Source organism: Zerene cesonia, chromosome 8 (assembly GCF_012273895.1).
Source record: "Zerene cesonia ecotype Mississippi chromosome 8, Zerene_cesonia_1.1, whole genome shotgun sequence".
NCBI classification, from domain to species: domain Eukaryota; kingdom Metazoa; phylum Arthropoda; class Insecta; order Lepidoptera; family Pieridae; genus Zerene; species Zerene cesonia.
Window position 1 is genome coordinate 3,661,372 of NC_052109.1, and position 27,652 is coordinate 3,689,023.

General features: G+C 33.5%; 5 protein-coding genes across 5 annotated transcripts in view; 2 read left to right on the forward strand and 3 right to left on the reverse strand.

The window, feature by feature from the left end:
* The window catches only part of LOC119828765 (dynein beta chain, ciliary-like), a 34,300-nt gene extending 28,712 nt beyond the window's left edge, over positions 1 to 5,588 (reverse strand). Inside the window, exons 1-14 of the mRNA XM_038351009.1 lie at positions 5,580 to 5,588; positions 5,139 to 5,243; positions 4,767 to 4,937; positions 4,488 to 4,658; positions 3,621 to 3,709; positions 3,434 to 3,537; positions 3,163 to 3,351; positions 2,867 to 3,040; positions 2,451 to 2,586; positions 1,859 to 2,087; positions 1,469 to 1,660; positions 1,053 to 1,187; positions 811 to 944; positions 446 to 635 (exon numbers count right to left, since the gene is read on the reverse strand). Of these exons, the coding sequence (XP_038206937.1) occupies positions 446 to 635; positions 811 to 944; positions 1,053 to 1,187; positions 1,469 to 1,660; positions 1,859 to 2,087; positions 2,451 to 2,586; positions 2,867 to 3,040; positions 3,163 to 3,351; positions 3,434 to 3,537; positions 3,621 to 3,709; positions 4,488 to 4,658; positions 4,767 to 4,937; positions 5,139 to 5,243; positions 5,580 to 5,588 (2,028 nt within the window). The remainder of the gene's footprint in view (positions 1 to 445; positions 636 to 810; positions 945 to 1,052; positions 1,188 to 1,468; positions 1,661 to 1,858; positions 2,088 to 2,450; positions 2,587 to 2,866; positions 3,041 to 3,162; positions 3,352 to 3,433; positions 3,538 to 3,620; positions 3,710 to 4,487; positions 4,659 to 4,766; positions 4,938 to 5,138; positions 5,244 to 5,579) is intronic.
* A 605-nt stretch (positions 5,589 to 6,193) lies between these two features.
* Positions 6,194 to 11,402, forward strand: LOC119828548 (DNA replication licensing factor Mcm5). Its single transcript, XM_038350732.1, has 13 exons — positions 6,194 to 6,348; positions 6,441 to 6,588; positions 6,712 to 6,819; positions 7,089 to 7,261; positions 7,336 to 7,414; positions 7,636 to 7,794; positions 7,980 to 8,217; positions 8,367 to 8,560; positions 8,879 to 9,019; positions 9,292 to 9,468; positions 9,830 to 10,074; positions 10,522 to 10,664; positions 10,987 to 11,402. Exons 1-13 carry the CDS (start codon positions 6,194 to 6,196, stop codon positions 11,214 to 11,216), a joined length of 2,190 nt encoding a protein of 729 aa, XP_038206660.1. The 3' UTR covers positions 11,217 to 11,402.
* An 83-nt stretch (positions 11,403 to 11,485) lies between these two features.
* LOC119828550 (1,5-anhydro-D-fructose reductase-like) lies at positions 11,486 to 14,022 on the reverse strand. The gene is made up of 6 exons (XM_038350733.1): positions 13,645 to 14,022; positions 13,409 to 13,576; positions 13,034 to 13,237; positions 12,547 to 12,797; positions 12,185 to 12,335; positions 11,486 to 11,954 (listed from the first exon to the last, which is right to left on the reverse strand). Exons 1-6 carry the CDS (start codon positions 13,831 to 13,833, stop codon positions 11,793 to 11,795), a joined length of 1,125 nt encoding a protein of 374 aa, XP_038206661.1. The 5' UTR covers positions 13,834 to 14,022; the 3' UTR covers positions 11,486 to 11,792.
* A 440-nt stretch (positions 14,023 to 14,462) lies between these two features.
* Positions 14,463 to 26,083, forward strand: LOC119828672 (N-alpha-acetyltransferase 40). Its single transcript, XM_038350909.1, has 5 exons — positions 14,463 to 14,642; positions 14,756 to 15,012; positions 15,813 to 15,971; positions 21,538 to 21,696; positions 25,874 to 26,083. Exons 1-5 carry the CDS (start codon positions 14,637 to 14,639, stop codon positions 25,986 to 25,988), a joined length of 696 nt encoding a protein of 231 aa, XP_038206837.1. The 5' UTR covers positions 14,463 to 14,636; the 3' UTR covers positions 25,989 to 26,083.
* Positions 17,239 to 20,932, reverse strand: LOC119828671 (UDP-glucosyltransferase 2-like). The gene is made up of 6 exons (XM_038350908.1): positions 20,706 to 20,932; positions 19,338 to 19,805; positions 19,037 to 19,207; positions 18,451 to 18,682; positions 17,868 to 18,087; positions 17,239 to 17,689 (listed from the first exon to the last, which is right to left on the reverse strand). Exons 1-6 carry the CDS (start codon positions 20,901 to 20,903, stop codon positions 17,338 to 17,340), a joined length of 1,641 nt encoding a protein of 546 aa, XP_038206836.1. The 5' UTR covers positions 20,904 to 20,932; the 3' UTR covers positions 17,239 to 17,337.
* Positions 26,084 to 27,652: the final 1,569 nt, after the last annotated feature.

Below are 27,652 nucleotides of genomic sequence, written 5' to 3' on the forward strand. Positions count from 1 at the left end.
ACTAGAAAAAATACCATCCGGTTTATGTAAGAAACATAAAATAGAAAAAATTTAATTTTTTTTTTCCGTCACAGACGATATTTGAACCTACGTCCACGGAGCCTGTCGTTGTACGTCAATTAAGACTGGCGCCTTAGCCCGCTCGGCTAACGAACGAACTAACAGTAACAGAATGTTATAACAGTCATAAGCTGTTAGCCCTTACGTAGAGGATACGTAAGGAAATTGTTAAATCCTGGCGCTCCTGATCAGGATAATGGGATAAACTTACTATATTACTCTATTGGCACCAGTTCTTAATAAGTGTACAAAGTTTGAATGAAATCGGTTCGCGGGAAGTGGGAGAAAAACGGGTGTGAGTTACATACATACAAACATACAAGTGAAGCTAATAAAAGCGTGTTAAAAAGATTCGGTTAGAAAGGAACAAAACAAAAATTCCTACCTCGGGGCTAAAGTTGTTTCTAACAAACGGCGGATCTCTATAAATCAGATTTTTGGCCAAGTGTGTTTTGCAAATATTAGGCACAGTGGCGCACCACTGCTTGAACTGCCGATCCTCCAACACGTTCAAGTATCCCAACATTTCATTGTGCTTCTGCTTCATGTACAGAGCATATTCCGTTTCTATGATACTAATGCACACAAAACATCATTAAAAAAGCGAGTAGCTAAAGTGGATAAACCTTAGTAATATTAGTAATTAATACTCAAATTGTTGTTGTCAGGACGCAGATTTGGTTGCAAAGAAAATCACATTGTCTTAAGAAAATTGTGGTTTCAAAAAATATGAAAATGAATGCAACATACGGGTCTTCAAACATGATAAAATCTTCCATCGGAGCTTGGATGCGCCTGCGCAATTTATAAATCCACCACAACATACCACCAACGGGTGGTAAATAGGGATCAACCATTGGCCTTTCTGGACCTTTCGTTAATTTCTAAAAGAAAATTGTAGATATTTTACAGATAAAAATGTAAATTAAGGGGAGGTCGTCTATGCAACAAAAAAAATTAATTGTTATGTTAATTTTAAAATTATATCCTACCGACATTTCTTCATCGAATATTTCTTTTACGGTATCCATATTTGAATGCATGAAGTCCAGAAGTCTTGGTAGCTTTGGTTTGAGTTCATTCTTAATAATTGGGCGGTGAAATAAATCTCCAATAATTTGGAAGAACTAGAAAAAAAAATACATTCAGTTTTGCAGTAATCTTGAAATGTAAATCTTAAACAAATAAATTAAAGCTCTAACTATTAAAAATAGAACCGTTATCCAAATTCAAACTGTAATCGCCTTTATACGCAAAATAAAACCTATCACCTCCTCACAATTCAATTGTTTTTATAACATTAGTGTGGATAGAATGTGTGAAAACATCTAGTTTCCTAAAACTATATCAAGACGGCCAAGAGCCACTCGCGGCTGTAGAGCCTCAGATGATGATGTTGATGATTAACCTTATAGAAATGCTCCAAATTGTGGCATTCGTCCAATCCTTGCGTGAACAGAGACGCGAGCCGTTGGTCGACGTCGTCGAGCACGAGCTTGTGTTTCGCGTAGTCGCCCTCAAACCTGTTGTCCTCCGGGTCGGCCGGGTCGTACGTTATATTGCCGAGGTTTTGGTAAATTATCGTGTACTCCTCTAGGATCTGGAGAGAAACTTATTCTTGTAGCCTTATTAAAACATGTTTTTCGATTTAAAAGGTTATGCACAAATGAATAAAATGATAAATCCATCCATTTTGACGTAATTGTTTTTTTTTTTATAATTAAATATACCTAAAATAGTTTGACAATTGACGATATAGTCACAATACATAAAAAGGTTACGTAGGAAACGAACTTACTTTCATACATTCCGTACTCAAAGTCTTCCCGCGCAAGCCGCAGAACTCCATCTTCTCCAACTTCAGAATTTCTACGGTCGCTTCTAGAAGCTCCTCGATCATTTTCAGCTTCTTCATATAAACGTTGAATCGCATGAACACGCGGTCGAAGTCAAACGACCAGCGAACCGGCATCACGCCCGCGGGGAAGAATGTGTGCACCTTGTCCCTGTTCATCTCGTAAGTTTCACTGGGAAATAAGGCGGAAGTTAGGTTAGTTACTAATCTATAATATTTGATTGCTCTATTGAAGTCTCATGTATATAGTATGTTTATTGTATTGATAATATGACCCCGAAAAGGTTTGTTTGTTTGTTTTAATGCGCTAATCTCGGGAACTGCTTGGTTGATTCGATTTTTTTTGTGGTAGTCCATTTATTGAGAATCATTGAGGCTTTAAAAGATCCACGTCGTGGTGAAACCGCGGCGAATAGCAAGTTGAAGTACAAGTGTCTTTTTCACAAGAGAACACGTGTAAAATTATTTTCATAAATCCAATATGTTGCTAAAACATTATCAAAATTTTAAACAAATTTAATAATAAAATATTTACATAAAATGATTTAGGATATTGATAGCTTTCTGAACTTTGAGATGCTGCTCATCCGCGTCTCCTTGAAATATTGAGCTTGGATCGATGGAGTTTGTACACTGCTGAATTACGAGATTGCATACCTCCCGCAAGAGAGCTGAAACATTTTAATTCAATTCGTTCTTAGTATTTAGTCCTATATCAAAGACATTTACGTATTAATGAATGAAATATACTTTATTGTACACCACTAAGTAATATCCTTAAATATATAGAGGGCGTTCCTATTGCGAAAGAATAAAAGTTAAGGTGGTGATGCAGTTGAATAACTTACTTTGCGAGTAAATTAAAAATACGTTTATTACATGATTTATTTATTTTTTATTTGATTATGTCACTTATGGTACTACTAGTTGATATTGCTTCACAAAACTTACGAATCAGTTTTTCCACATTACAATAATATCTTGAATTGCCCCAAAGCAAACCGATGCAATGAAACATCGGCCTAATCAAGAACTTGGCGTCAGAAAAATCTGTGCCTTCAAAATTCTCGAAATGTTGCAGTAGCGGCTTTTGATATACGTAAATATCTCTACATTCCACTATTGCTGAAAGGGAACAAAAACTGTATAAAATTTGATGTGAAGCGCAGATGCGTTCCTATAGAATAAAAACCCAAGACTTTGTAGCTTATCACATGTTATTATCAGCCACACTTTCAGTAACTTACCAGCGACAACATTAGTAAGCATTGTTTTGAAGCAACTCAAGTAAACACTTCGCGTGGCTTCGAGATAATTGGCCATACGCTTCACGCGAGGATCACGCAACTGAGAATAAATTCCTTCAAGATTTTTGAGACGACTGGCGTAGAAGTCTATGTCAGCGCTTGGAAGCGGGAATTTAGTTCTTTTGAACGCTGTTTTATGAAAAAATATTTGTTAATCATTTGTTTTTTTTTTTTTAGAAACAATTTAGATAGATTATAAAGAAAAAAGTACCGATATAAGAGTTTTCTTGTAGAAGATCATGAACTTGTTGCGCCCATTTAATTATAGCACCTTCGATATTTGTCTTTAAATATAAATCCACGTCCTCGTTATCACTACAAAAATATAAAAATATTGATACAAGAAAATATTATGTACTTAATATGGTATTGCTTTTTTATTTGTTGCTATTTCTAACCTTTCTCTAAGCCTAGCTTCGGCGTGATAGATAGTCTCCACTCCATCCGGCATTGGTAACATCACTTGACTCGACATCTCGCCTTTGAGCTGTAACAATCTCGTTATAGCGACCTAGGGGGTTCGTTGAAATCGTTGAAAATTATAGATCTATATAGATTGTAAAGTCTAGCGCATTGAAATCAGTAGTGCTTTGCGATGTCATGGTAATTACCGCAAATTTATTTGAAATCGCTGTGATAGTTTGTTTATCGTATTTACACTTTATCGTATTAAAACAGATTTGTGGAATGTACGTTGTGCATTGCGATAAACAAAAAAAAAAAGAGTGAATTTTAACCACCAACTAGTAGATATATTATTACGATAAACTACGGGTATCAGCTAAGCAAATGTAAAAAATATGATAATTTCACAGTGAAATTGTCAGTAACTTCCTTTATTTGTTGGAAATAGTACTGGTCTGCAATCGACCTTACGCCTCCCCAAATGTTCATGGCTGTGGTAACGCTTACCATCAGGCGACCCACCAGTTCCATTGCCGACTATGAATTGAAGACACATTGAAGACTACGCCTCTACGAATGGATTGCCGACTTTAAATTGGAAAGGTAATAATAATTATTAACGAGAGGAACAAAAGAAAACGCTGGGAAGGGCAAGGAACAGGAAATGGGTCTCCGGCTCCCCCACTCCCCAAACGAAACACAGTAGCATGCTACTATTTCACGCCAGTATTCGTTTCGTAAGGGGTTGTGGTAATACCCCGGTGCGAGCTGGCCCAATTCGTGCTGAAGCGTGCTCCCCTCGTACTTATAACGTGAGTGTCATGCATAGAGGAAGCTAATATTAAAGTACACATAACAACCTGGTGCATTAAATTCCTCAAATCATTGACATGCCTCTTCATATCATTTTTCACAATCTTAGGCCAGCCTCTTTGGTTTTCCGGATTGCACAGTAACGGCCCGATCACTTCATCGGCCATTACAGTCAAATCCATTAAAACATTACCAGACATTTCACCTATTGTCATCACCTACAACATAAGAATATATAATGTAAAAATGTAAAAAATTACGAATATAATTTTGAAAACATTAAGTCGTTCAATTATGAAAAAGTTTAAATTGATATATGTATTCACCTTTCTGAAATTCGTTGCCGTTATTTTATCATCAATATTTCTTAGAAAGTAAATCATTTTCCCTCTGCTTATTGGAGGGAAATTAGTAGCGCAAGTGAGCAGCCCAGCAGTATTCACACGAAATACAATAATATCAAACTTGGGCATATCAAAATATCTGAATAAAATGTGCTGAAAATACGACACTTATAAATAATTATGTGTATATATTGCATTGTAAAAGAATGATTTAAATATGTAACTAAATACATAGGTATGCAACTGCTGCAAAAAATTAGTGTTGTCTATACATAATATACTTAGGTCTATAGACCAACAGGTCTAGTGGATTTCTGGTGAGTGTATGAAATACTCGTATAACGTAATTTTTACCCTCTCATCTCCAGTGATAAATTTAGTCCATTTTTCAATCTTCAATTTCAGTGATTTTAGAATGTATTCACTCATAAACTCTAAACGCACATCTACATCTTCTTTCTGTAAACGACATGATTTCATTATTTTTGTAACTACATAATGTAATAATGTAAATAATTTATGATTTGATTTCTAGCCAAGAATAAATAAATACGCTCATCAAATTCAGTTCGTATGAAGTGTCTGGGAAAGTAAGTTCCCATATTATTTCAACCCTCATCATTGTTTTTTTCCAGTTATATGTACGTGTGTATAAAATTTATAATATGTAATATATTTAACATAAAATAAATAAAGGATAAAGGACAAATCACATTCTTCCATTTTCGGTCCTAAATCTAAAGGACTGGTCTAAAGAGAGGCTAAAAAAAGTACTATAAAAATGTCTACACGTACATCACCCATTTTTAATGAGATCCTTTTCTTTTCTTCTCAGGTTATTTATTCCTTAAATAATTATATTCATTTTAATTAAATGAATAAAAACAAATATTATGATAATAATAATATCTGAAATTATACGATATAAGTCAGTACATATTTTTATGCAACAAACATAACTATTTTAATTACCATGGTGACGGAATCTAAATTTAAATTTAAAATATTCATGTAATGAGGGGGATACAGATATGAATACAGATACTTAAAAACGGAAATGCATCTTTATAATGACAACTGAACAACAGTACCTACCTATCCATGGGAATTTGTAATAAGTAATTGTATTATATTTTTATAGTAATTATAAATAATTCGTTGTAAAAGGACGCATTAATTTATGATAAATCAATAACAATTTTTTTGTTGAGTAGATTAATTTTAGTTTATCTATATCAAGAAACGACAAATCAGAAACTTGCTCTAAACTTCAAAAGTCAATGTCAAATTGCGCGCCAAAACTGTAATCGGGTTTACGGGCTGAATCACTTATTTTTCATATTAATTATAAAATTTTATTAATAGTAACTAGGATTTAAAAACGTTATTACTAAATTGTATAATTCAATATGGAAGGTTTTGATGATCCCGGAGTATTTTTCTCTGACAATTTCGGTGTAGAAGAAAATGAATCTCAAGATCAAATTAACCTACAAGCAGTTAAGAAAAAGTTTAAAGAGTTTATTAGACAATTTCACACTGGAAATTTTAATTTTAAATACAGGTTTGTTTTCTTTATAATATTATGCACAAATACTCGTAAAAGAAATGATATTTTTTCAATACAACGTAACCAAACTTTAATTAATATTTAAGAGATGCACTGAAGAGGAACTATAATTTACATCAATATTGGGTCGAGATAAATATAGAGGACTTATCAAGTTTTGACGAAGTTTTAGCCGAGAAGCTTTACAAAAAGCCCACAGAACACTTGCCCATTCTTGAAGAAGCTGCAAAAGAGGTATTTCTTTTAAATAAAAAGCTGTCGCCTTTTCAGTTGGATACAAAATTATTTCAAGTGTATTGGCCATGTCTTATGTTAATTTATATAGTAAAAAAATCATATTAAATAAATATTTTACAGTTGGTTGATGAATTAACTGCACCTAGACCAGAAGGAGAAGAGAAAGTAGAGGATATCCAAGTATTGCTATCTTCAGATGCCCATCCATCCAACCTGCGAGAGCTAAAAGTATGTTATCATTACATAGTATAATACAAAATTTGCTTTCTCTGTCCCTATGTATGCTTAAATCTTTTCAACTACACAACAGATTTGGATTGATTTTTTTTTTTTATAAGTAGAGTGATTCAAGAGTACTAGTCTACTCAAATTTAAAATGTGCAAAGCCACAGGCAAAAGCTTGTATTTAATATTTTAAAAGTCTTTACCATTTTAACAAAAGTATAATAATGATTTACAATTTAATTATTTGTTTAAATTCAACATATGTTTTGCAGTCTGAAACAGTATCAAGATTAGTTAAAATACCAGGTATTGTAATATCAGCATCGGGAATTAAAGCTAAAGCAACCAAAATATCAATCCAATGTAGATCTTGCCGTAACATCATTCCCAATTTAGCAGTAAAACCTGGACTGGAAGGTTATGTAATGCCTAGGAAGTGTAACACGTAAGTCAAAAACATATACTATTACTTACTTTTTAATGTATGATTTGCTGTCTAATAAACATGTTATTTTTCAGGGAGCAAGCAGGTCGTCCAAAATGCCCACTTGATCCATACTTTATTGTACCAGATAAATGTAAATGCATTGATTATCAGGTAAATTAACTGTTTTTCTTCATCCTTCTCAACTTTGGTAGAATGTGAATTTTCTAAACTGAGTAATAAATTAAAAACTAAGGATCTAAAGAAAAAGCATCTTCAGTAACCAATGTGTCCAAAAACTGTGCATTAACTTTTTGAACATACTTTTTAATTGTAAAAAACATATATACATACAAGGAGTCTTTATAATTTTGTTGTGTTCTTGTGATTTACAGGTGCTTAAACTACAAGAAGCCCCTGAGAATATCCCACAAGGAGAGATGCCTCGTCATTTGACAGTTTACTGTGACCGCATGTTATGTGAGAGAGTTGCACCAGGTGCAAGAGTCACAGTGCTTGGTATCTACTCCATTAAAAAGATCTCTAAAGTTGGGGTGAGTATTTAATGTGTTTAAGTTAAAAAATTCTAATGACAAGTATTACTAACATAAAACGTTAAAATCTATTTTCTTTTTGATTTACATAGTTATAAACCATAGTATGAAATCTATATAGCTATGCCTAGAAATTGTATTGTTAAAAATTATCTATGAAATAATAAAGAGTCACATTATGATAGAGAGGTGATCGCGAAAGAGGTTCAGTAGGTGTGCGCTCGTCATACCTACGAGCAGTGGGTCTCTCTGCTGAGGAAGGTGTCACAGGAGGCCTAAAACCCTTCACTGCAGATGAGGAAGAACAGTTTAGGAGACTTGCAGCATCACCAGATATTTATGAAAGAATAGCAAAATCAATTGCACCCAGTGTGTTTGGTGCTGTTGATATGAAAAAGGCCATTGCGTGTCTACTTTTTGGAGGTTTGTTGTTATAATAAATATAAGTTAAGATAAATTATAATAAGAAATTGAAACTTTTGCCTTTAAATTTTTGCGTATCCATATTGTATTGAAAATATAAACATTTGTAAAAGTCATCTTAAATTATAATTTTGATTTAAAATTAATAGGATCTCGCAAAAGATTGCCTGATGGTTTAACCAGACGAGGAGACATCAACATCTTATTACTTGGTGACCCTGGTACTGCAAAATCACAACTATTAAAGTTTGTAGAAAAAGTAGCTCCCATTGGAGTGTACACTTCAGGAAAAGGATCGAGTGCAGCTGGTCTCACTGCTTCTGTTATCAGAGATCCCGGCAGTGTATGTATTTTCGCCTAATTCCTAAACCACACGTATATTATTTTTTAAGTTATTTTTAGCATTTTATTGGACGGTTAAATTTCCTATTTCGTACAATTCGTTAATTTTCCTACTTGGTAATTTTTATTTTCTTAAGAACCATATTTAAAATTTGTCAATGTGTATTTGCTTCCTTCCTAAACAAGAACAACACAAAAGTAATGTAAATACATAAATCATAGATATTTGATATACAAGTGAACTTGTACATACTTGTACTTGTGTACTATCTATATATATTTATAGAAATAAGTTTATTTATAAATATGAATTTTGTAGCGTAACTTCGTAATGGAGGGTGGCGCGATGGTACTAGCGGACGGTGGCGTAGTTTGCATTGACGAGTTCGACAAGATGCGCGAAGATGATAGAGTTGCCATACACGAAGCCATGGAACAGCAAACCATATCTATTGCTAAGGTATATCAGCTAAGTTCGTACATATCAATTAAATTTGTACCTTTCAGGGAAGAAAAATATTTAAAGTGTAATCTACATTTTTTGTCTCCTATGGACCTGCAATTTGCCTCTATAAGCATTATGCTAGAGTTATGAATTTTATTATTGGCATGCATGATATACACTCAGTCTCTACAATGACAGGAGGTCCAGAATTGCTCTTCTTTTTATGCACTTAAAATAAATAATACACATTAAATGATTTGCTCATCTACCAAGTTTACCATTTCCAGGCTGGTATAACAACGACTCTCAACTCACGCTGTTCTGTGCTAGCAGCTGCAAACTCAGTGTTTGGTCGGTGGGATGACACTAAAGCTGATGACAATATTGACTTCATGCCAACTATCCTTTCGAGATTCGACATGATTTTCATTGTAAAGGATGAACATGACCAGAATAGAGATATTGTAAGTTACTTAATTGTATAAATATAATTACAGTTTTTTTGAAAAGTGTAGACATAAAAAGAAAGACACTAATCAAATATTATACTTCCATATAATTAAAATGTAACAGAGGAATAATAATATAATCATTATACTTTTCATTAAAGATAAGCATCCATATTTTATGTTAGTTTACATTATTTTCAAATACTATATAAAATGTCAACTTCACTATTAAACAAGTTACATTTTTAAGTATAATAAGGTTTCTGAAGTTCTCAATTTATTCTAAATTGTATGTGGAAATTAACCTAAATTGAATCAAATCGTCAAATGAACCATCCACTACTGTAAATAATGAGTCATGCACACCAAATTCCAGACGCTAGCGAAGCACATAATCTCCGTGCACATGGGCGGCTCGTCGCTGGAGCGCGAGGGCGCGGAGGGCGAGTTGCCGCTGGCGCTGGTGCGGCGCTACTCCGCGTACTGCCGCGCGCGCTGCGGCCCGCGCCTGTCCGCGCCCGCCGCCGACCGCCTCGCAGCCAGATACGTGCTCATGCGCTCCGGTGCGTCCGCGCAGGAGCGCCAGGCGGACAAGCGACTCTCCATACCTATTACCGTTCGGTGCGTTATAAAGAATGCGTTATGAAATATATGAAGCAGAAAGAAATAAACCTAGTCATAAATTTTTCAATGAAATATTGCCTGTTTAAACATACACTCACTAGTCGCTTAACCCGGGATGACCAAGTAGCTAGTGTTCATGCTGTTAATATGTTACTCAACAAATTACTGCAGAAGGTATGTTTTAAGTCTTTCATTTCAACATCTTACTTCTTGCGTTACTGGTATTGATTTTGTGGTTTTTATATTGTACTGTATTTGGCGAGGAGATTTACGCTCCTATTTTAGGGATACAGAGCAGTATGCTCTATTTTAGCTGTATCTAAAAATCATAATTTATTGAATTAAAACTGTAGTAAAAATACAGGTGTACCTTAATGTATATTCATGGTCAAACAACGTCATACAAACGTAATATATATTAAGATGTTAATTGTCATTTCACAGGCAACTAGAAGCTATAGTGCGCATATCAGAGTCACTAGCTAAGATGCAGCTGCAGCCGTTCGCGACGGAGGCCCACGTGAGCGAGGCGCTCCGGCTCTTCCAGGTCTCCACCTTGGACGCTGCTATGACGGGCAGCCTATCTGGTATGTACACTTCGTAGATTTCAGTATATTTGGTTTTTTTTTTTTATTAACGATAGATATAAGTAAACCAAAAGGCTAGTTTATGAATTATGCTGATGAACTATAAAGAATGAAAGCATTTAATTTGGTTTTTTTTTTATATTCTACTATGCATTATGTAATTATTCATGTATTTTCCAATTGTGTAATTACATTAAAGTTTAGTCATTAGTAATTAGTCTAAGCATAGTTAATCTATAAATCGATAACTATTTCTCTTTTTTTATAATTGATTTATCTGTTCTGCGATAGTAACCATGTAAATTTTATAACAATCATTCAGGTGCGGAAGGTTTCACAACTGAGGAGGACCAGGAAATGCTGTCGCGAATAGAGAAACAATTAAAGCGAAGGTTCGCTGTGGGCTCCCAAGTCTCCGAACAAACCATCATCCAAGATTTCCTTCGACAGAAGTATCCGGAGAGAGCCATTTTCAAAGTAATACATACTATGATACGGCGAGGGGAACTTCAACACCGCTTGCAGAGGAAAATGCTGTATAGATTATCATAAGTGTTGAATTGGTTTTTTATGATTTCTGTTAAGGTTGTTTGATAAGATTGCTGGTTCAGTTTAATTTAATATTAATTTACATTCATAACCAACTCTGAAAAATCAGACTGCAATTAAATTTTCATTCGTTTTAATCATTATAACGTAACATAATTATATTCTAATTGATATTGTTACACTACATTTAACACATTTCTGTTATCAAGACTGAATAAATCGACCAATTTGTTAAGAGATAAATAAAAATCATGATTTTTTCTTAACTTTTCTTTTATTGAAAAAAAAAATAACGCAATCATTCTTCTTTGAAGTAGAAACTCTGTGTTTTCAACACTAGCCCTATGCACAATACAGTTACATCACAAATTCTCACTGATGCTTATTAACATACACCATACCTACCGAGCTTAGTGAATTGTCCTAAATGAAAAAATAAAACTACTAGCACATAATGAGGTAAATAATGACTAGAATATTTGATAATTTTCCTATTAAATTATAGGAATGAAGGTGAAATCTGGCGTTTTACTCGTGCCTTCTTTATTTTTATGGCAATGTATCAATATAATATAGCTTTTAGGCAGTTATTTCGGATATTTTGAATGGATATTCTGGATGTTTTTCGACTCCCTTCCAAAACAAAAAATTGAAAATGCGTCCATCCTCCCCTTTGTCTAGGTTTCTCAATCGATTGATTTCAGCTTGAGTCAATTCAAAATCATAGATGTTCGCATTTTCCTGTAAATTAGTTTAAATGCCTTATTAAAAGTAATTTACATTATGATTAATTTAAAATCATATATTTATATGATTTCATATATTTAGAGATGCCGAAACTACATACAAATCGCTGAATGACTTTTATAGATATACATGGAAGGTGCTGAAAGGCGGTGTAATAGTAAATGATAATTTCTTCTGGAAGAGAAGCACCTAAATATATAAAGTATACAAAAATAATCTAGTACCTTAATCCTCTTCTCGCTGGTACTTTTAGGAATGACAACAACTTTCTGCTGCACTAAAAAGCGCAATAGCACTTGGGCTGTAGTCTTGCCGTGCTTCACGGCAATATCCTTCACTTCTGGATGACCCAGAAGGTCTGGGAACTTATCCGGGCTGGAATGGAAATCAATAATATTATACGCTTGTGTTAATGAATTGTAAACAAATATCTCGTAGAGCTGCAAATTAATTAAACTGTTCGAATATATATATACTATAAAACATCTAGTTCAATTATTTAAAAATTAGACCAATAATAAATTCTCTGCATTGGTGTGTGTAGTTACAACTTACATCTCTGCTAAATATTGACAAAATTGCATACCTATAATTATACTTATTCACAAAATGGTCCTTAGCCCCCGGACTGCCTAGTGGCGCATACGCAGTCACAACGATGTCATTCTCCTCACAAAACTTTCGCAGCGCCGCCTGTTGGAAGTACGCGTGCAACTCTACTTGTAGTACTTGCGGCTTAAACGACGCCGCTTTCATTATCTTAGCTATTTGGTCCTCGTTGAAGTTTGACAATCCTAGATTTCGGATACGACCCTCTTTCTGACACTCTTCCATCACCTTAAACGAAATGAATGAGATAAGCTCGTTCAAGCAAACAAATTAACAGTAAATTTATAATCCTCTAATGTAATGTTTTGTATTCAGTCGTAATTAAATAACAGTTGCAAGTAGTTATTAATTAAATCATCATTATTTTACAGCCTGTGGTGCGTGAGGGTACCTAATAACTACGCTTATCACAAGGACAGGAAGTGGGCAACAAAAATGAAAAAATTAACACATTATTGTCTTACCTTCCAAATACTGACATGATCCGTCTCCATATCTAAATCATATTCCCCATTATGTTTCACAACTGGTGTCAATGTCTCGGGGTCGCAATAGAATGCAAAAGGTACATGAATTAGATACAAATCGACGTACTCCAGCTGCAATCGACTGAGTTGAATATCGACGAATTTCTTTACGTCGGCTGCTCTGTTACCAACATGTGGTAACTGAAAAGAACTAGATTTAACTTAGGAACAGCTAATAGATACTTTAATTTAAAACAATTTAATCGAGCTCTGACTCCAAATAAATAAAAATATTCATACACAGAATTTTATTATACCATTTACCGTAAGTGCTTATAATAAGTAAGGTTCGGTTTTATTACTTTATGTTACCTTTGTTGTGATAAACAAATCTTTCCTTGAACCATTACCATCCGCAATCCACTTTTTTATTGCTTTCCCGATAGCTTCTTCGTTGTTGTAATTAAATGCTGTATCAATGTGTCGGTAGCCTAATTCCAAAGCTCTGTATACAATAGATTCTATAACATCTGATGAAGCCTAAAAAATAATAACACAGTATTATTTATGAAAATCACATTTGTTGACCCTAAAAACTCATCACTAACCTGCCATGTACCTAATCCAAGAGTTGGCATCAAATCTTCAGTTTGTGATAATTTTGCAAATTTCATGCTTCCAAAAAGCTTTTTATATACACGGGTTGTATTAGATTGTACAATGGAACACTTCGATTTTCCGAATCCTTTTACTTCCACACAGTATAAGCCCCTGTTTAAGAATAATCTGATGGACATTAGAATTGGCAGTCAGCCAAAAATTCTTTTTCTGCAGGTGGATGCGATCTCTCGTTACAAAAAAAGTCCCTTCTTAATTCTTCTAATGCTAAAGGGACAAACAATGAGTTTGCGCAAAGTGTTTTTTTTTTGCAATTTATTTCTAACCCATACGTGTTTCTTTGTCCAAAGTATTGATTGATAATAAAATTATGCGATTCAAATTTCCCGGTAAGTTTGGACTTTCGTTCTTATACGTATAATTTTTTATAAGCTCACGCATCACAAACATTATAATTTATTGACTTAAATAAAAAAATGTATTATTGAAGTGCATTATATATAATTACATATCATACATAGGTAACTATTTATATTATGATTATATTATATTTAAATTAGAATTTGTGTAGCAGCGAGGCTACTCCCCGTAATTGATGCATTATATTTTTTAATTTTTAGATATTCGCTAGCAGATGCATTATAGGGAAAGCTTTTGGGAAACGTTTGCACTTATTATCCAACACAGAAAACCTAAGCAACCCCTTATTTAAATATCTGCTCTACAAATAATTTCCTTGTCAAACTTCTAAGTCAAATAATTTCTATTTGAACGTCAACTGTCTAGAGTCCACTGTCATCAATTCATGCGTCAACTGTCAAAGAATATAATCAATAAAGCGTTTATGTTTAGACTAATGTCTCCCGCCTTTTGAAATAAAAATCGAAACTTATAAATAACAGTACAAAGGCTTTTGGTCCTAATTTGTGTTAAAAAGAACTTCAATTATATAATTTTCTTTCTAAATCATAAAAGTCTGAAAATGGGCGTAAGTACATAATTTTTGAGCTAATTGTAAAAATCAAGGTTCCAAATCATAAGCATTGATTATAATTTTATTTGTGCCAACGGAATATTATAACATATCTATATCTATTTTAGAAAAAAACAGTCTCATCTATGAATAAAAATAAGGAAAAGCGTCAGGCACGTAAACTGGAACAACGTCGCATAGCTGATGGCATGGCCCATGTTACAAAGGCTAACAAGCTAGAAGATTTGGCTTCCTTGTGCAAAGAACTCTTAGTATATAAGAGTAATGATCTTGATGTGGATATGTACATACAAAGAGTAACAGAGCTTGATAAAAATGTATTGCAATGGGCTATCGACCTTACCGAAAGGAATATGAAAAGTTTGTAAGTTATAAATTTTTAAATTAACAAGTACAAGATCTTATCAAAGTTTAAATATTTATTCACATCACTGAATTCACAGTCATTGATTTTCATGAAGAAACAAATAATAAGGATGTAACATTTATATTTCTTTGAAATTTTTCTGATACTTTCAATGGATACTATGTTTCCTGCCAATTTAACATTGAGCATCTGCTAGTCTAGTGTAATAAATTAGAAGCTAAATTATAGATACTAATTTCCATGTAATGTTGTACATATTTCACAAGTATCAACTTGTTGGGTATATAAACAAAGCATAAAGGTCTTCAAAATTTATAATTTAACTAACAGTTAAGTGATACTTACTATACAATTATACTTTTAATGAGTTATAACAAGTTAGAAAGTATTTCAAAACCAGCTCATATTTGTTCCAACTTCAAGGATACAGGCCTCCTATGAGGAAAAAGGCTATTATAATTGACAACATAGACCGAATATATGCTGGTTACCTCACAATGCCCTCCACACATGGCATGTGTATAATCTATACTAAAATTATTAAGCTGTAGAGTTTTTTTGATTGCACACATTAGTCTAAGGAACTACTGGTTCGTTTTAAATTTTTTTTTCAGTTTTAGATAGCCCATTCATTGAGAAAGGCTATAGGCTATATATGTACCACGGGCAAAGCTGGGTGGTGGCGCTAGTGTGCCATAAATTTATAAATCATACTTCAATGTTTTTAATCAAAGCCCGAGGTTGTAACAATGAAGTCACCACTACACTTTATAAAGTATACATTACAATATTTCCAGATATGAGACCTGTGCCTGGGGTTGGAATCGGGACCGAAAAATTGAAGAGATGACTGATGATTCAGCGTGGTACTTGATCGCCAAAGACAATAAAGATAAACTCTTGGCATTTTCTCATTTTAGATTTGACATGGATTTTGGTGACCCAGTATTGTATTGGTGAGCATTTCTATCACTAAATTTACTATTTCAGACTGAATTTTGTTCACTTAATATTAATATTGATTTATTTATTTTTTGTTGGTTGTTAATCAAGTATCAATTATTTATGGCTAGTATACTTGCCTCCATTAGAAATTTTTACCCACTTCATATAAATACAGTACATCTTTGTTAAATTAATGGTTTAAAATAACACAAATTTTCTAAGGAATTAAGAAGTGTCAATGTTAATTGTGGGTGTGATTGTAGTTGATCCAGCACTTGCTTAGTAAAGGTACAGCAAAATCAATTGTAAATTTTTATGGCTGCAGTTCATTTTTGTACTGTATCATTAGTGTGTGTGTGTGTGTGTGAAGAAGGAAAATTCGAAAAGTGCACCTCAAAAGCTATGAACTTTTCTAAAACACCAATTATCATCCCAAGCTGTCTATTGTCACATAGTTTTTTTTTTTTTTCACATTGAACCTAATTACTATATTGAACCGGTTTTAGTGAATGAAAAATTGAATTATTGGTAAACATGAATGATTTATGAGAAAATAGTAGCTGTAATAGCTATTGTCAATTTATTAAAAAGATAAAAAAATTACTCACTAATTATTGAATATTTATTTACATAATGATCAGTATAGCTGTGTAATAATTGAATTTCAATTCCAATTAAACACATTACAACTAAAGTATAATATAAAGTCTTATTGTTGGCCATATCAAAGTGTGTAATTCATATTTTAATATTGTTTATACATACATCATATTATGATTCAACTCAATAGATAAACATTTCATTGAACATGATACTTGTAAATATTTTTTTGACATATCTTTGTCTTAAAATAAAATTAAAAATGTGTTTTCATGGATCGTAAATTTCAACACGCCTTACGAAAATCTCGTCATAATCTCTATGTGTCTAAGGGAATTTAAAATTTATCTAAAAATACAGACTTTTTAAAAAATATCGGGCAATATAATAAATTAAATTGTCTTTTACAAAGTCCATTTCAACATTAGACTATATATATTTCTACGTTCTCTTCGTTGGTGAGCTGATAAGCTTGTCGGAGACTTATCGCAAGTAATTCTAAATGGGTTGCATGTGGCATGTGCCGCTTACAATGTGCACGAGTATATAGTCGACATCAAAGCTTTTAATTAGTTATTCGTGACGTTACCATATCTATGAGAATGTATGATAAAACTATTTTACACATATATTACATTATTGTTCGTAGAAGTAAACAATGATCATTAAAACAAGTAAAATGAACACATTGTATTTAAAATTAAATATACAAATAATTTAATATGCACATATTTTCTAAAAATAAAACTATTCACACTACCGTTAGCCTATGCACAACTAATTTGTTTTTATTTTGTACACCCACATAAAGGTGTGTAAAATCGTAATAGATTTTCTAAACAGAGTCTTTTGCGCCATGGCTTGTTTGGGCCACCACCGAATGCATCGCGTGCATAGATAGCGAAATAATTTATATAAAATATATGTCGTCATCGCTGTTAACGTCACACATATTATAAGTACATCTAGCAGAAGATATTGTGTCAAAGACAAGTCTAGGGCCGGCGAACGAAGATGCGACGCCCCCTTGTGTCTCAAAACATATTCTATCCAATAGACGCTCGTTTCCAACGGCGGCATCGGCCGATCCAAAAACCTCTCACGGATCTTTAATGCGTTCTCTTTAAATCTAGAAAAATGCAATCATATTACGCTTCCAATCTTGAAAGTCGTGTATCATTTGTCATTCAAACTAAGATTACTGACCGCCAAACGATTATCTTTATTATTGTGTCATTACACTCATATTTCGAAGAAACAACAATGGCGTGTTTTGTAATCCGTAATATAGATACATTCGATCTTACCTGTGATCACTGAGTAAATTTTGTAAAGCTTCTTTCAATGTGTCCTTTGTAATTTCTTGTAGGGTTAATGTAAGGGAAAGGCCACGGTCTTTCATAGCTCTCGCGTTTAGCGCTTGGTCCGCGTACAGGGGTAGAATTAGCATCGGAACCCCGCAAGCTACTGCCTCTTGAGTGCCCAGTAACCCACCATGCGAAATGAAAACTTTTACATTCGGGTGACCTGTAACGATATGCCTTTATTTTAATATTATTAATAGCTTGTAGATCAGTACAACATGGGCAAAAAATAGTTATATCATAAATAATGGTACTCCTATACTTCTCCATACTAATAACAAACGATCTAATCTCAGGACCTACTGGTTCGAATTGGAAAATTATCTTTGTGTTGCAATCCCTTATCGAGGAAGGCTATTACATAACATCATGTACGATCAACGTCAACATCAACATGGGTGAAATCGCAGGACACAGCTAGTAATGTACTAAGGTAAAACAATAAAAATTCATGTATTAAAATTTGTAGTAATATCTGATTCAGCTACTAAACTGCCTCTGTGTGAATATTATTTATAATACTTACACAATGTTTTGTACTGAGGTATCCAATCCATCGTGAAGACATTTTCTGGGACTGTTAGATTGCTGGATAGCAGCGCTCGATTCATTTTCACTAGGAAAATTTGAGGCAATTGCGACATCACGTGAAATATTTGTGCGAGTTTGTCAGACGGTATTGTTTCTATCCGTGACATGGATCCAAAACTCCAGTATACAACACCTTCGTTACTATTATCTAAAATATTTTGCAAATTCTGCAACAGACAAAAACAAAGAATGAATAATGAGTTGTTTAACATAAAATGGTCAGATAAAACCGGTTTTGTTTAATATTTTAATTTACTCAATTCACACAATGAAGATCGTGTGTGCAATCTTACGCTATCGTTGTCCAAAAGGTCTTAGGTGCTACGTCGATAATATGATACGATAGATCTTTGACGCTAGACAGCATAATTTGGGTTAATTATTGTTATTTACCACAATGAAGTCATAATATTTAAGGACTGAAAAGTCATAAAATAACATTATATAACAATCAAATACTATGCAATATTATTAAAAGTACCAAATGGAGATTGTAACAATTATCAACAGGGAAAAGTCACCTTTGGCATGGCCTGCGCGTCGTTGAGATGCAGTCCACCGACTTCTACCAGAGCGGGGACTAAAGGTCGCACTTCATTTATACTAAAGTGACTGTTTGACAGAATCAAACTATAATTTTGTGCTAATGTTTCCAATTTATCGCCGGGTCCAAACATTCTGTCTGCAATTGCCTAAACAATAAAATAATATGTTAGTTATTCAATGAAATTTGTACTTTTGTTGCTAATCCTCAATCTACGATAAAAGTGAAGGATTTCGTTAATTCGACTTTTATTTCCAAGCTGTATAATTAAACCTTACCTGGGAAGCTGCCTGCGACTTGTATCGGTAAATTATTTTAGCCCAGTTGATAGCGATAGTGTTCAAGAAACGTTCAAATATATTCATTTTTTGACCGTAGCCTGTGACATAAGCTGGAATATAAGATGGTCCTTCTGGATTCGCGATTTGGTCGTTCACCCACGGCAACGGTACACTTGACAGTAATCCTACGACTGGTGCGTCAAACCTTTTCCCAAATGGTAGAAAACATTCGCTCCCGAACACTTCAATTATAATCAGGTCGAACTTCTCCGTAGAGTTCAGTAACGATATGACTCCAGGCATTTGGGATACAACCTCACACGCATGGAGGCACTCTTTTATGATCTGTTCCAAATTACGAACGAAATTAGGTTTGATCGTGGGTTGCTGCTTCGTCAAGTTATTCGTTATTTCAGGTATCGTTCCTTCTAAACTAATCTGCTCCATATTCGACGGTGGATGTTTCTGTAAACAAACATAAAATAAAGTATATTATGTCATTGTTCGTGGGATGACAAATATTAATCATTTCAAGATTTCTCGACACGAAGGCACGAACGCGTGCCGCGCGATAAGACTGGAGGATAACCAGACATTAGAGGTCATATAGGAATAAAATATACAGATTTCTTTAATAAAACAATTTCTTCTTCGACATTCCAGCGCGAAAAATTAGATTCTATTTTTAAAACTTGTACAATTTAAAATTTTAATTATCACCTTTTTGTCTTTCAATAATGACCAACTTAGAAAAACATGCGAACATCAACAACAACACATTCAATTTCAATATACCTATTACGAAAATGATACTTTATGTATAACAGACTTCTTATTAAAATCTATAAGAGAATTGGGAATTGCATATTTTATAAGAAAATAAAATTAATTTTCGTATATTATAATATAGTATAGTTTTAAGTTTTTCTTAACCACACATGCTGTTTTTATATTTATTTATACTTTCTTATTTTGTTGTTCTCTGAAACTACCTATAAATGTAAGAACGGAAAATGTTATTCGAAGAAAATATGACAATTAAAATATTATAATAAGGACATTTTCAGCAGAGAAATAATAACAGTTTTTGTTTTAATAAAATTTTAATTTTAAAGTTCAAATTACCAAAGTTAGTTATTTAATTAAGTTCTTTATTTAACTTTCCTTTCAAAGTTTTCAAACCACTAATGTTGCATAATGATAAATGAATGCACCACTATCTATTACGTCCTATTTATTAACATTCAGTTGATGTTCATGTTAATGTTAAAAGCATCACCGGATGCGTTATTTTTGAACTTTCGTTTTATTTTATTATTATTTTTTTTTTACAAAATTTAGATTAACAAAAATAAAAAGACATACCGAGGGAAAGTGTGTGATGACGGTCAAATGATGGTCCCTCTTAACGAGGGCATCAATAATGCGACCGTACATCGCGTAGTGGCTCTTAGTGTTGGTGGGCAACACGGCCAGGATCCTCGCCGCGTGCACTGCGGCGGCGCACAACAGCACCGTACATAGGACCCGCTGCATTCCGCTGTGGCTCGACACTGATTGCATCGACTCACCAAACCAACCACCGGTCCTATGTGACGTCAGCGCGCGATCTTCTTATTATATTGTACCATCGGTGCACTGATTAACTCGTTCGCTTTCGTGGAAATGTTTTTGTTATTTGACTTTTCACATCACACATTCACTTCTGTGTAGTCATAAAATTTATAATCGATTTGTGTACCTCAAAGCTGGCTTTAGCATTGCTAACTTCATTTTCCCAAAAGAAAATATTGTTTATATTTTCTTTTTTCTTCTTCTTTCTATAATGTGTAATAAAAGTGTTAAAATAAATAAATATTGGGTACAACTTTTATCACTTTATTGCTAGATTGAAAACTAAAGTCCTCTGGCATAAATTGATTGTAAATGTTTAAATTAAAAGTTTCACAATTATTTATTTAATAGATTTCTTCATTAGCCCTCGTAAAATAAAACCCGCGTTTAGAACAATGCAATAGCAATATTCGATTACCTTGCTGAAGACCGAGTCGTTTGCAGAACCTTTAAACAAGAGTCAAAACCTACTTACTAGATAGGCTAGCGTAGCGCGTAACAGATAGTAGTGAATATGATTGAATTGCTTTCCACTATGCAACAGAAGGGTGAATGAAAATAAGATAATGCTTTTCTCCTGCAGTTATGAAGTACAAGTGGAGTCGGACGGTCGGCGGCGTGGGCTGGGGCAGCGAGTGCTGCGCGTGCTTGAGCGGGTGGCGCATGCGACGCGGATGCGCTGCGTGCGGCTCACGGCGCTCACGCACAACCCCTCTGCATCCGCGTTTTTTAGAGCTTGCGGGTAAGTTACGTAGTCACGTGAGGTTAACCTATGACATTTCCAGGAGCCGCTAGCATTTCACCTAACAGGCGAGTTGTTAACGAAAGTAGAGTTTAGTATGTGGCCATGGTAGAATTGTCAAACTTAGAATACGACGTACGAGCTAAAATGTGACAGTTAAAGTGATACTCCGTTTTTTTTTTTAACTTTTGCACACATGGAACTTCGATCTTCCTAATATTCAAAAGCCTTTGGAAGCATGTTAAAAGTAATAACACTTCGAGGTAATGAACACGTGTAAGACAATCATATACCATTCGATTATTTTTCTTTATGTTTACACCCATGTAGTAAATAAATTAAAATATGTGTAAACATAAAACGGAAACTAATGTTTATCGTTTGCTTTTTGACCTTTTAAAAAGTGTGCTAGTTCTAAAATCACATATCACGTGCGGACATCGGTTACATATTTCATGATAAATCCAACTTTGTTGCGTTTCATTGACGTTTGGTATATTAAGAAATGTCCTAAGTTTTATTTTACAATTATATAGTTTATCACTCGCGGCTTATATGTCTGTCTCAGTTTTTTTTTTACTATTAACTAACAACTATATCACTTTCTAGTTACTAATAACTAATTCTATCCCACTACTTATTATTCATTAGTACTCTATAGTCTCTTACTATTAGTACTTTATAGTACTTTATAGTCTCCCCGTGACTATGCTCGCTGTAAAGTGTTCGAAACGTCGGGTTAATAATATAATGAATAAATCGCGTTTAAAATCCGTTAAAAAGTTTTTATTTTCTAAATGTATAATACTCGCGTAGAATCAAACACAAGGAAATACTAACAATAAAAGAAATTAACAAGAAAAATGAAAACAAGCGAGATTATCGTGAAAAATTATGTGTTATAAATATTGTATGTGACAGTGCAAAATGAAAATCGCCTATGTGTTTGTGTGCGGGGGAGAGGCACATTATTGTTTTTTATTTTCTTATTTTTATAGCACACATTCATAATTCCTTTCTACGAAACTAATTACCGACGTTCTTGAGGAGAGAGGTTCCTCTACAGATTCTGGAATAGCGCCAAATGACGATAGTTTTCTATAAACATAAAAAACATTAATAACCTCAGTCGGTTGAAAATCCATGGAGCTTTCGAGTAACACAAGCAAAAAAAATTGTCGAATTAAGAACACCATTGTTTTTGCAAAGGTCGTTTAACATCTACAATCCATTCAATGCATTCGGTACTTCTATAAAATAAAATAAATATTCTAAAACACATAACAACAACACATTTTTTAATTTTTTATTTCATAAGTAGTTGTATAAAATATCGTCTCAAAAAAGACGTAAAAATATATCTAAGGAAGAATAACTTAATTTTTTTTATTATAATTCTTAATGATAATAAGCTGAAGAGATATTTTGCGTAAAGGCGCTAATCTCAGGTACTACAGGCTATCTGTACAACGGGCGAAGCCAGGGTGGACAGCTATAATTATATTATTTCAACAGATATAAATCAAAGATATCAAAACATCGCCGACTGCCGATACCAAATGGTCTGTCTCGGTTGACCCAGTAACCATTCAAAGATAAGGATAGGGTTGTACGTTTATTAAGTTCAGCGAAAGGTCTAGAAATTCAAGACAATGGGAAACTGATAATATTTAAATACATTTTTATGTCATTTTGTAATAGTCCACAAAAGAACTGGTGGGTCGCCTAATGGTAAGCACTACCACCGCCCGTGAACATTTTTTTATACTTTATGCCTCCGCCAATTTTATTATTACTATTTTTTTTTTTTATGTCATAGCGGGCAGCTGAGCTGGTGGTTCGCTTGATGGTAAGCGATCACCACCGCCCATAAACATTCGCAAAGGTAGTACCTCTGTGAATGCGCTGCCCGCTTTTATGGGGTAAGGGAAAAGGAAAGGATTAACGACTGAAAAGAAGGAAAAATTAATTTATTATGTAAAGCACGGAGAAACGATGATAGAATTTATAGTAAAAAAAAAGAAAGTGCCGGGTAGGGTAAGGAAAAGCATACAGACCCCCGGCTCCCACATTCACCGTACGAAACGGCATTGAAAATATATTTTTTTAATGCTTGGCGCCAATTTTTTGTAAGGGTTGTGATACCTTCCCAGATGCAAACTGGCCCAATTCTTGCCAGAGCGTCGAGCGACATGTACATAAGGGTAAAAATTACGTATATTAAACTAGCATTTGCCCCCTTCCCCCTTATCTATTTTATTATACAATCCAACCTTTCCTTCCTTCCTTCCTTTTTAATCACTCTACCTATTAAAAAAAACACCAAAAATTTGTTGCTTAAATCTACAGATCTAAACAGGCATACAGGCGGCGGAAAGCGACTTTGTTTTATATCATGTATTGATTTTTATATAAGCTTTGTCTAAAGAAATATATATTTAGACAAAGAGAATATGAAAGCTATGGTTATACATGTAAAAAAAGACATAATCATTTTGTAGAAAATATTCATAAATCATTTGATTGTATTAATGCAACGCTATGTGCTAAGGCGCGGCACAGCTATTCTGCATGAGGCCTTATGTTTTATCGTGCATTTGTTTATGAAATAACATAAAAAAAATTGTAATTTGATAAGGCAATGAACTCAATTAACGCTGCTCAGGGTGAACCGTGAATGAATGCTGGGTCAAACACATTTGACACTATGTGCATTCGATAGATAAAGAATGATACCTAGGTACATTACTTTTTGCGCATCCAACGCTAATTAGTGAAAAGATATATTACATAAAGGCTATTACGTAACTTAATTAGTGGCAAATAATTAGATAAAACTTAAAAAATGTGCACATCGAAGCAATATTTATCTTATTTATAATCGCTATGAAAATTTCACACTTTTAGCTATACTAATTTTATACATTTAATAAGGAAGAAATAATTTTTTTCTTAATTAATGTTTGTGAATCCATTCATTTGATTTATTTGATTATAAAGTATAGGTAATTTTCTTCAGAGTTAATGTTGGTTTCTAATGGTAAAATATGAAAGCTCCTGGGCGGATTTAAAAAAAATTCAATCGGTCAATGGTTTCGAAACCTATTCAATACAAACATTGAAATATTCCCTCTTTACAATATTCTTATGGATTGATAAGTAAATTTTGGCTTCCCATAATTCAATCAATAACTTATTATTTTAAGGGAAAAATTGGTCATCCGTCGTTGCTGTCGTGACAGATTTTTTCTCTAACGCGCTTTATCCACTGAATTTTTTCATTCTTATACAATTGCGCAGATTCTGAAGTCTACACATGACCTGATGATACAGGTGTCCCTTTAAAATAGTAACCTACACAATCAACCCGGATTTATCCGATATGTGTAATTAAAGCGTATGATGTATCGACCGATATTTTAACATATAACAAACTCGCTTTTCGTCATATGTGTCTGTATGCTTAGATCTTTTAAAGTATATAAAATATTTTGATTTTTTTAATAGATAGAGTAATTTTAGTGATAGGTTTATATATAAAAACGTAGAAAAAAGTAGGGTTTTACTTCGAATTTAACACGTGCGAAGCCGCGGGTAAAGGCTAGTTAATAATAGTGTCTTAAATTTCAATGTGATATAATGGTTGAGCGCATATCTCTTGTGGTGTCGCATCCACTGACCGCATATGATACATATTACTACGATATAACGTTCCTCGCGGAAACGCGGACGCCGTCGCCCTATCATTACAAACCAATAACCATTCTCACGCGCAGGCTGCGTGCATACAATTAACGCAGATTAATAAAAAATGTTTTGGTAATATAGTGCATTTATAATGAGGTGATAGTATGTGTAGATATGATGAGTGCACAGCTATAAATACATATAGTAGCGTAACTGCGTTGGTACAAACAATAATTGGGCTTCGATTTTTAATAGATAATATATGGATTTATCTGCTTATAAGGTGTATTATTTAATAAATTGGCAAAGGACTTTAAGCGTTTGTGAATTATTGAATTTATTATGATATTTGTTTTACATATTAATTCATAAACAATGTTTTAAATTTATAGACATCATCGATAAAAAGCGAAGATCAAGTCTGAACTTAAATTTTTTTATGGCATTTTCCAAAGCACGTACTTCTTGCAATTTATATTTTATTCAACAGGTATAGCTTAGATGACACCAGTCCGCCCAAAGAAGAAGCCAATCATTACGAGATTCTCAGCAAATCCACGTGTATGGAGGACGACGGCGACACTCAACCGCACAACACAACATAACTAGCCGGATCGTAGCAATATTTTAAATTTAGACAATAAGCTCAAAACATTAATTTGTACAATTTTTAAATTAAATCTGTTTATGTAATAAGTTATTGATTTCATTCTATCCGTTATTTAATCCCAGTGTGTGAAATAATTCATAATATCGACCATCTTGACCTCTTTAACGCCCTGAATGTCACGAGTGAAATATTATATCGTTTGCGCTTAAATGTTTTGCACTAGCAGAATATTTCATAGTGAATTAAAAATATTAATTAAGGACATCATCGTAGTCGAAATTGTTTATACTCGTAATACAATATCGATTAAACTAAATGTTCTATGCCTAACATTTGAAGAATCTCTAATGTAGAAAAAATAATAATGATAGTATAGATATAGTAGATACAAAGCATGCAACATTATTCGATAAATTAAAAGAATAGAAAAGAAATTTAGCGTAAAGCGAGCCAAATTGTAGAAGAAATTAAATTGCTGCAGTGGGTCATGGAAACCTAAGCGGCTCAAGTGAATAATAAAAAATTTCTTAAATTAAAAAGAAAAAAAGACTTAAATATACACATAGTACGTCTACAAATTTCATCCATTCTTTCATTCATAATTAGTAGAATAGGCTTTTCATTACATTTTATAGTTAATTCTCATCATAGATCGTTAATTTATATTCATAATGTTCACTATTTATCTACTAAGTTAACTCTTGGGGTCCTAGTGACCCGTAACACATGTATTCTATACTTATCAGCACCATATAACAGTCATAAGCAATAAATTTAATTTAACAATATATACTTATATACTATTTCCTAATAGTAGGTTTATATAACCAAACATATAACTGACTTGAATCGTATGTAGGTATCATCGGAATACGCGGAGGGAAAAATTACACTGCATATAACTATTTGCAAAGCCACTATAGCCTCACACTGTGGCTCAGGTCTCGGACTTCATTCGAAAAGACGGGAGGGTTCGAAAGAATGCAAGAAATTTTTTACAGAATTGATTTTTTTACCACGAGGCGGGATTCTCATTTATAAAGCATTTCAATATTATAAAACTTAAAATTAAACAAATAGATTTTTCAGTTTATCTGCATATTAATTATATCACCAATGTTCGATACAGAGAAGGAAAACATTGAGGGGACAGTGCCAACGGCGAGTGGTGGACCTGTATATCCCGATGATGAAATCATAATCAAAATTTTGTTCTCGATCTTCGATGGGAACAAAAACAATAGCTGATGATGATGACACGCATGACTTAATTTCGTATGTATGTATAAGCGAATGACTGCACCTTCATATCGCACTTGCGTCAGTGAAACTGAACAATACACATCAGCGGCTTAATATATAAGAAGAATAAAAACTTCAGAAAAAACCTAAACTTTTAACTCTTTAATATTCGTAGCATTTATATACGGACTGTATCCTTTGTACCATGGTTGCAGTTTGAACGTTCTAGAAAGGTAGGACACAAAAGGCTGATCAACTGACTGCCCTTAATTAGTGAGCTTAGTGTTCTGTTATGTGCAATGAATATTAGATATACAAAAGAAAATAGTGATAAATTTAAACATTTCTTGATATGCATTATTATGGGGTAAGTTCCAACACTCGTCTAAACTCATAATTAAATTATGATAATATGTA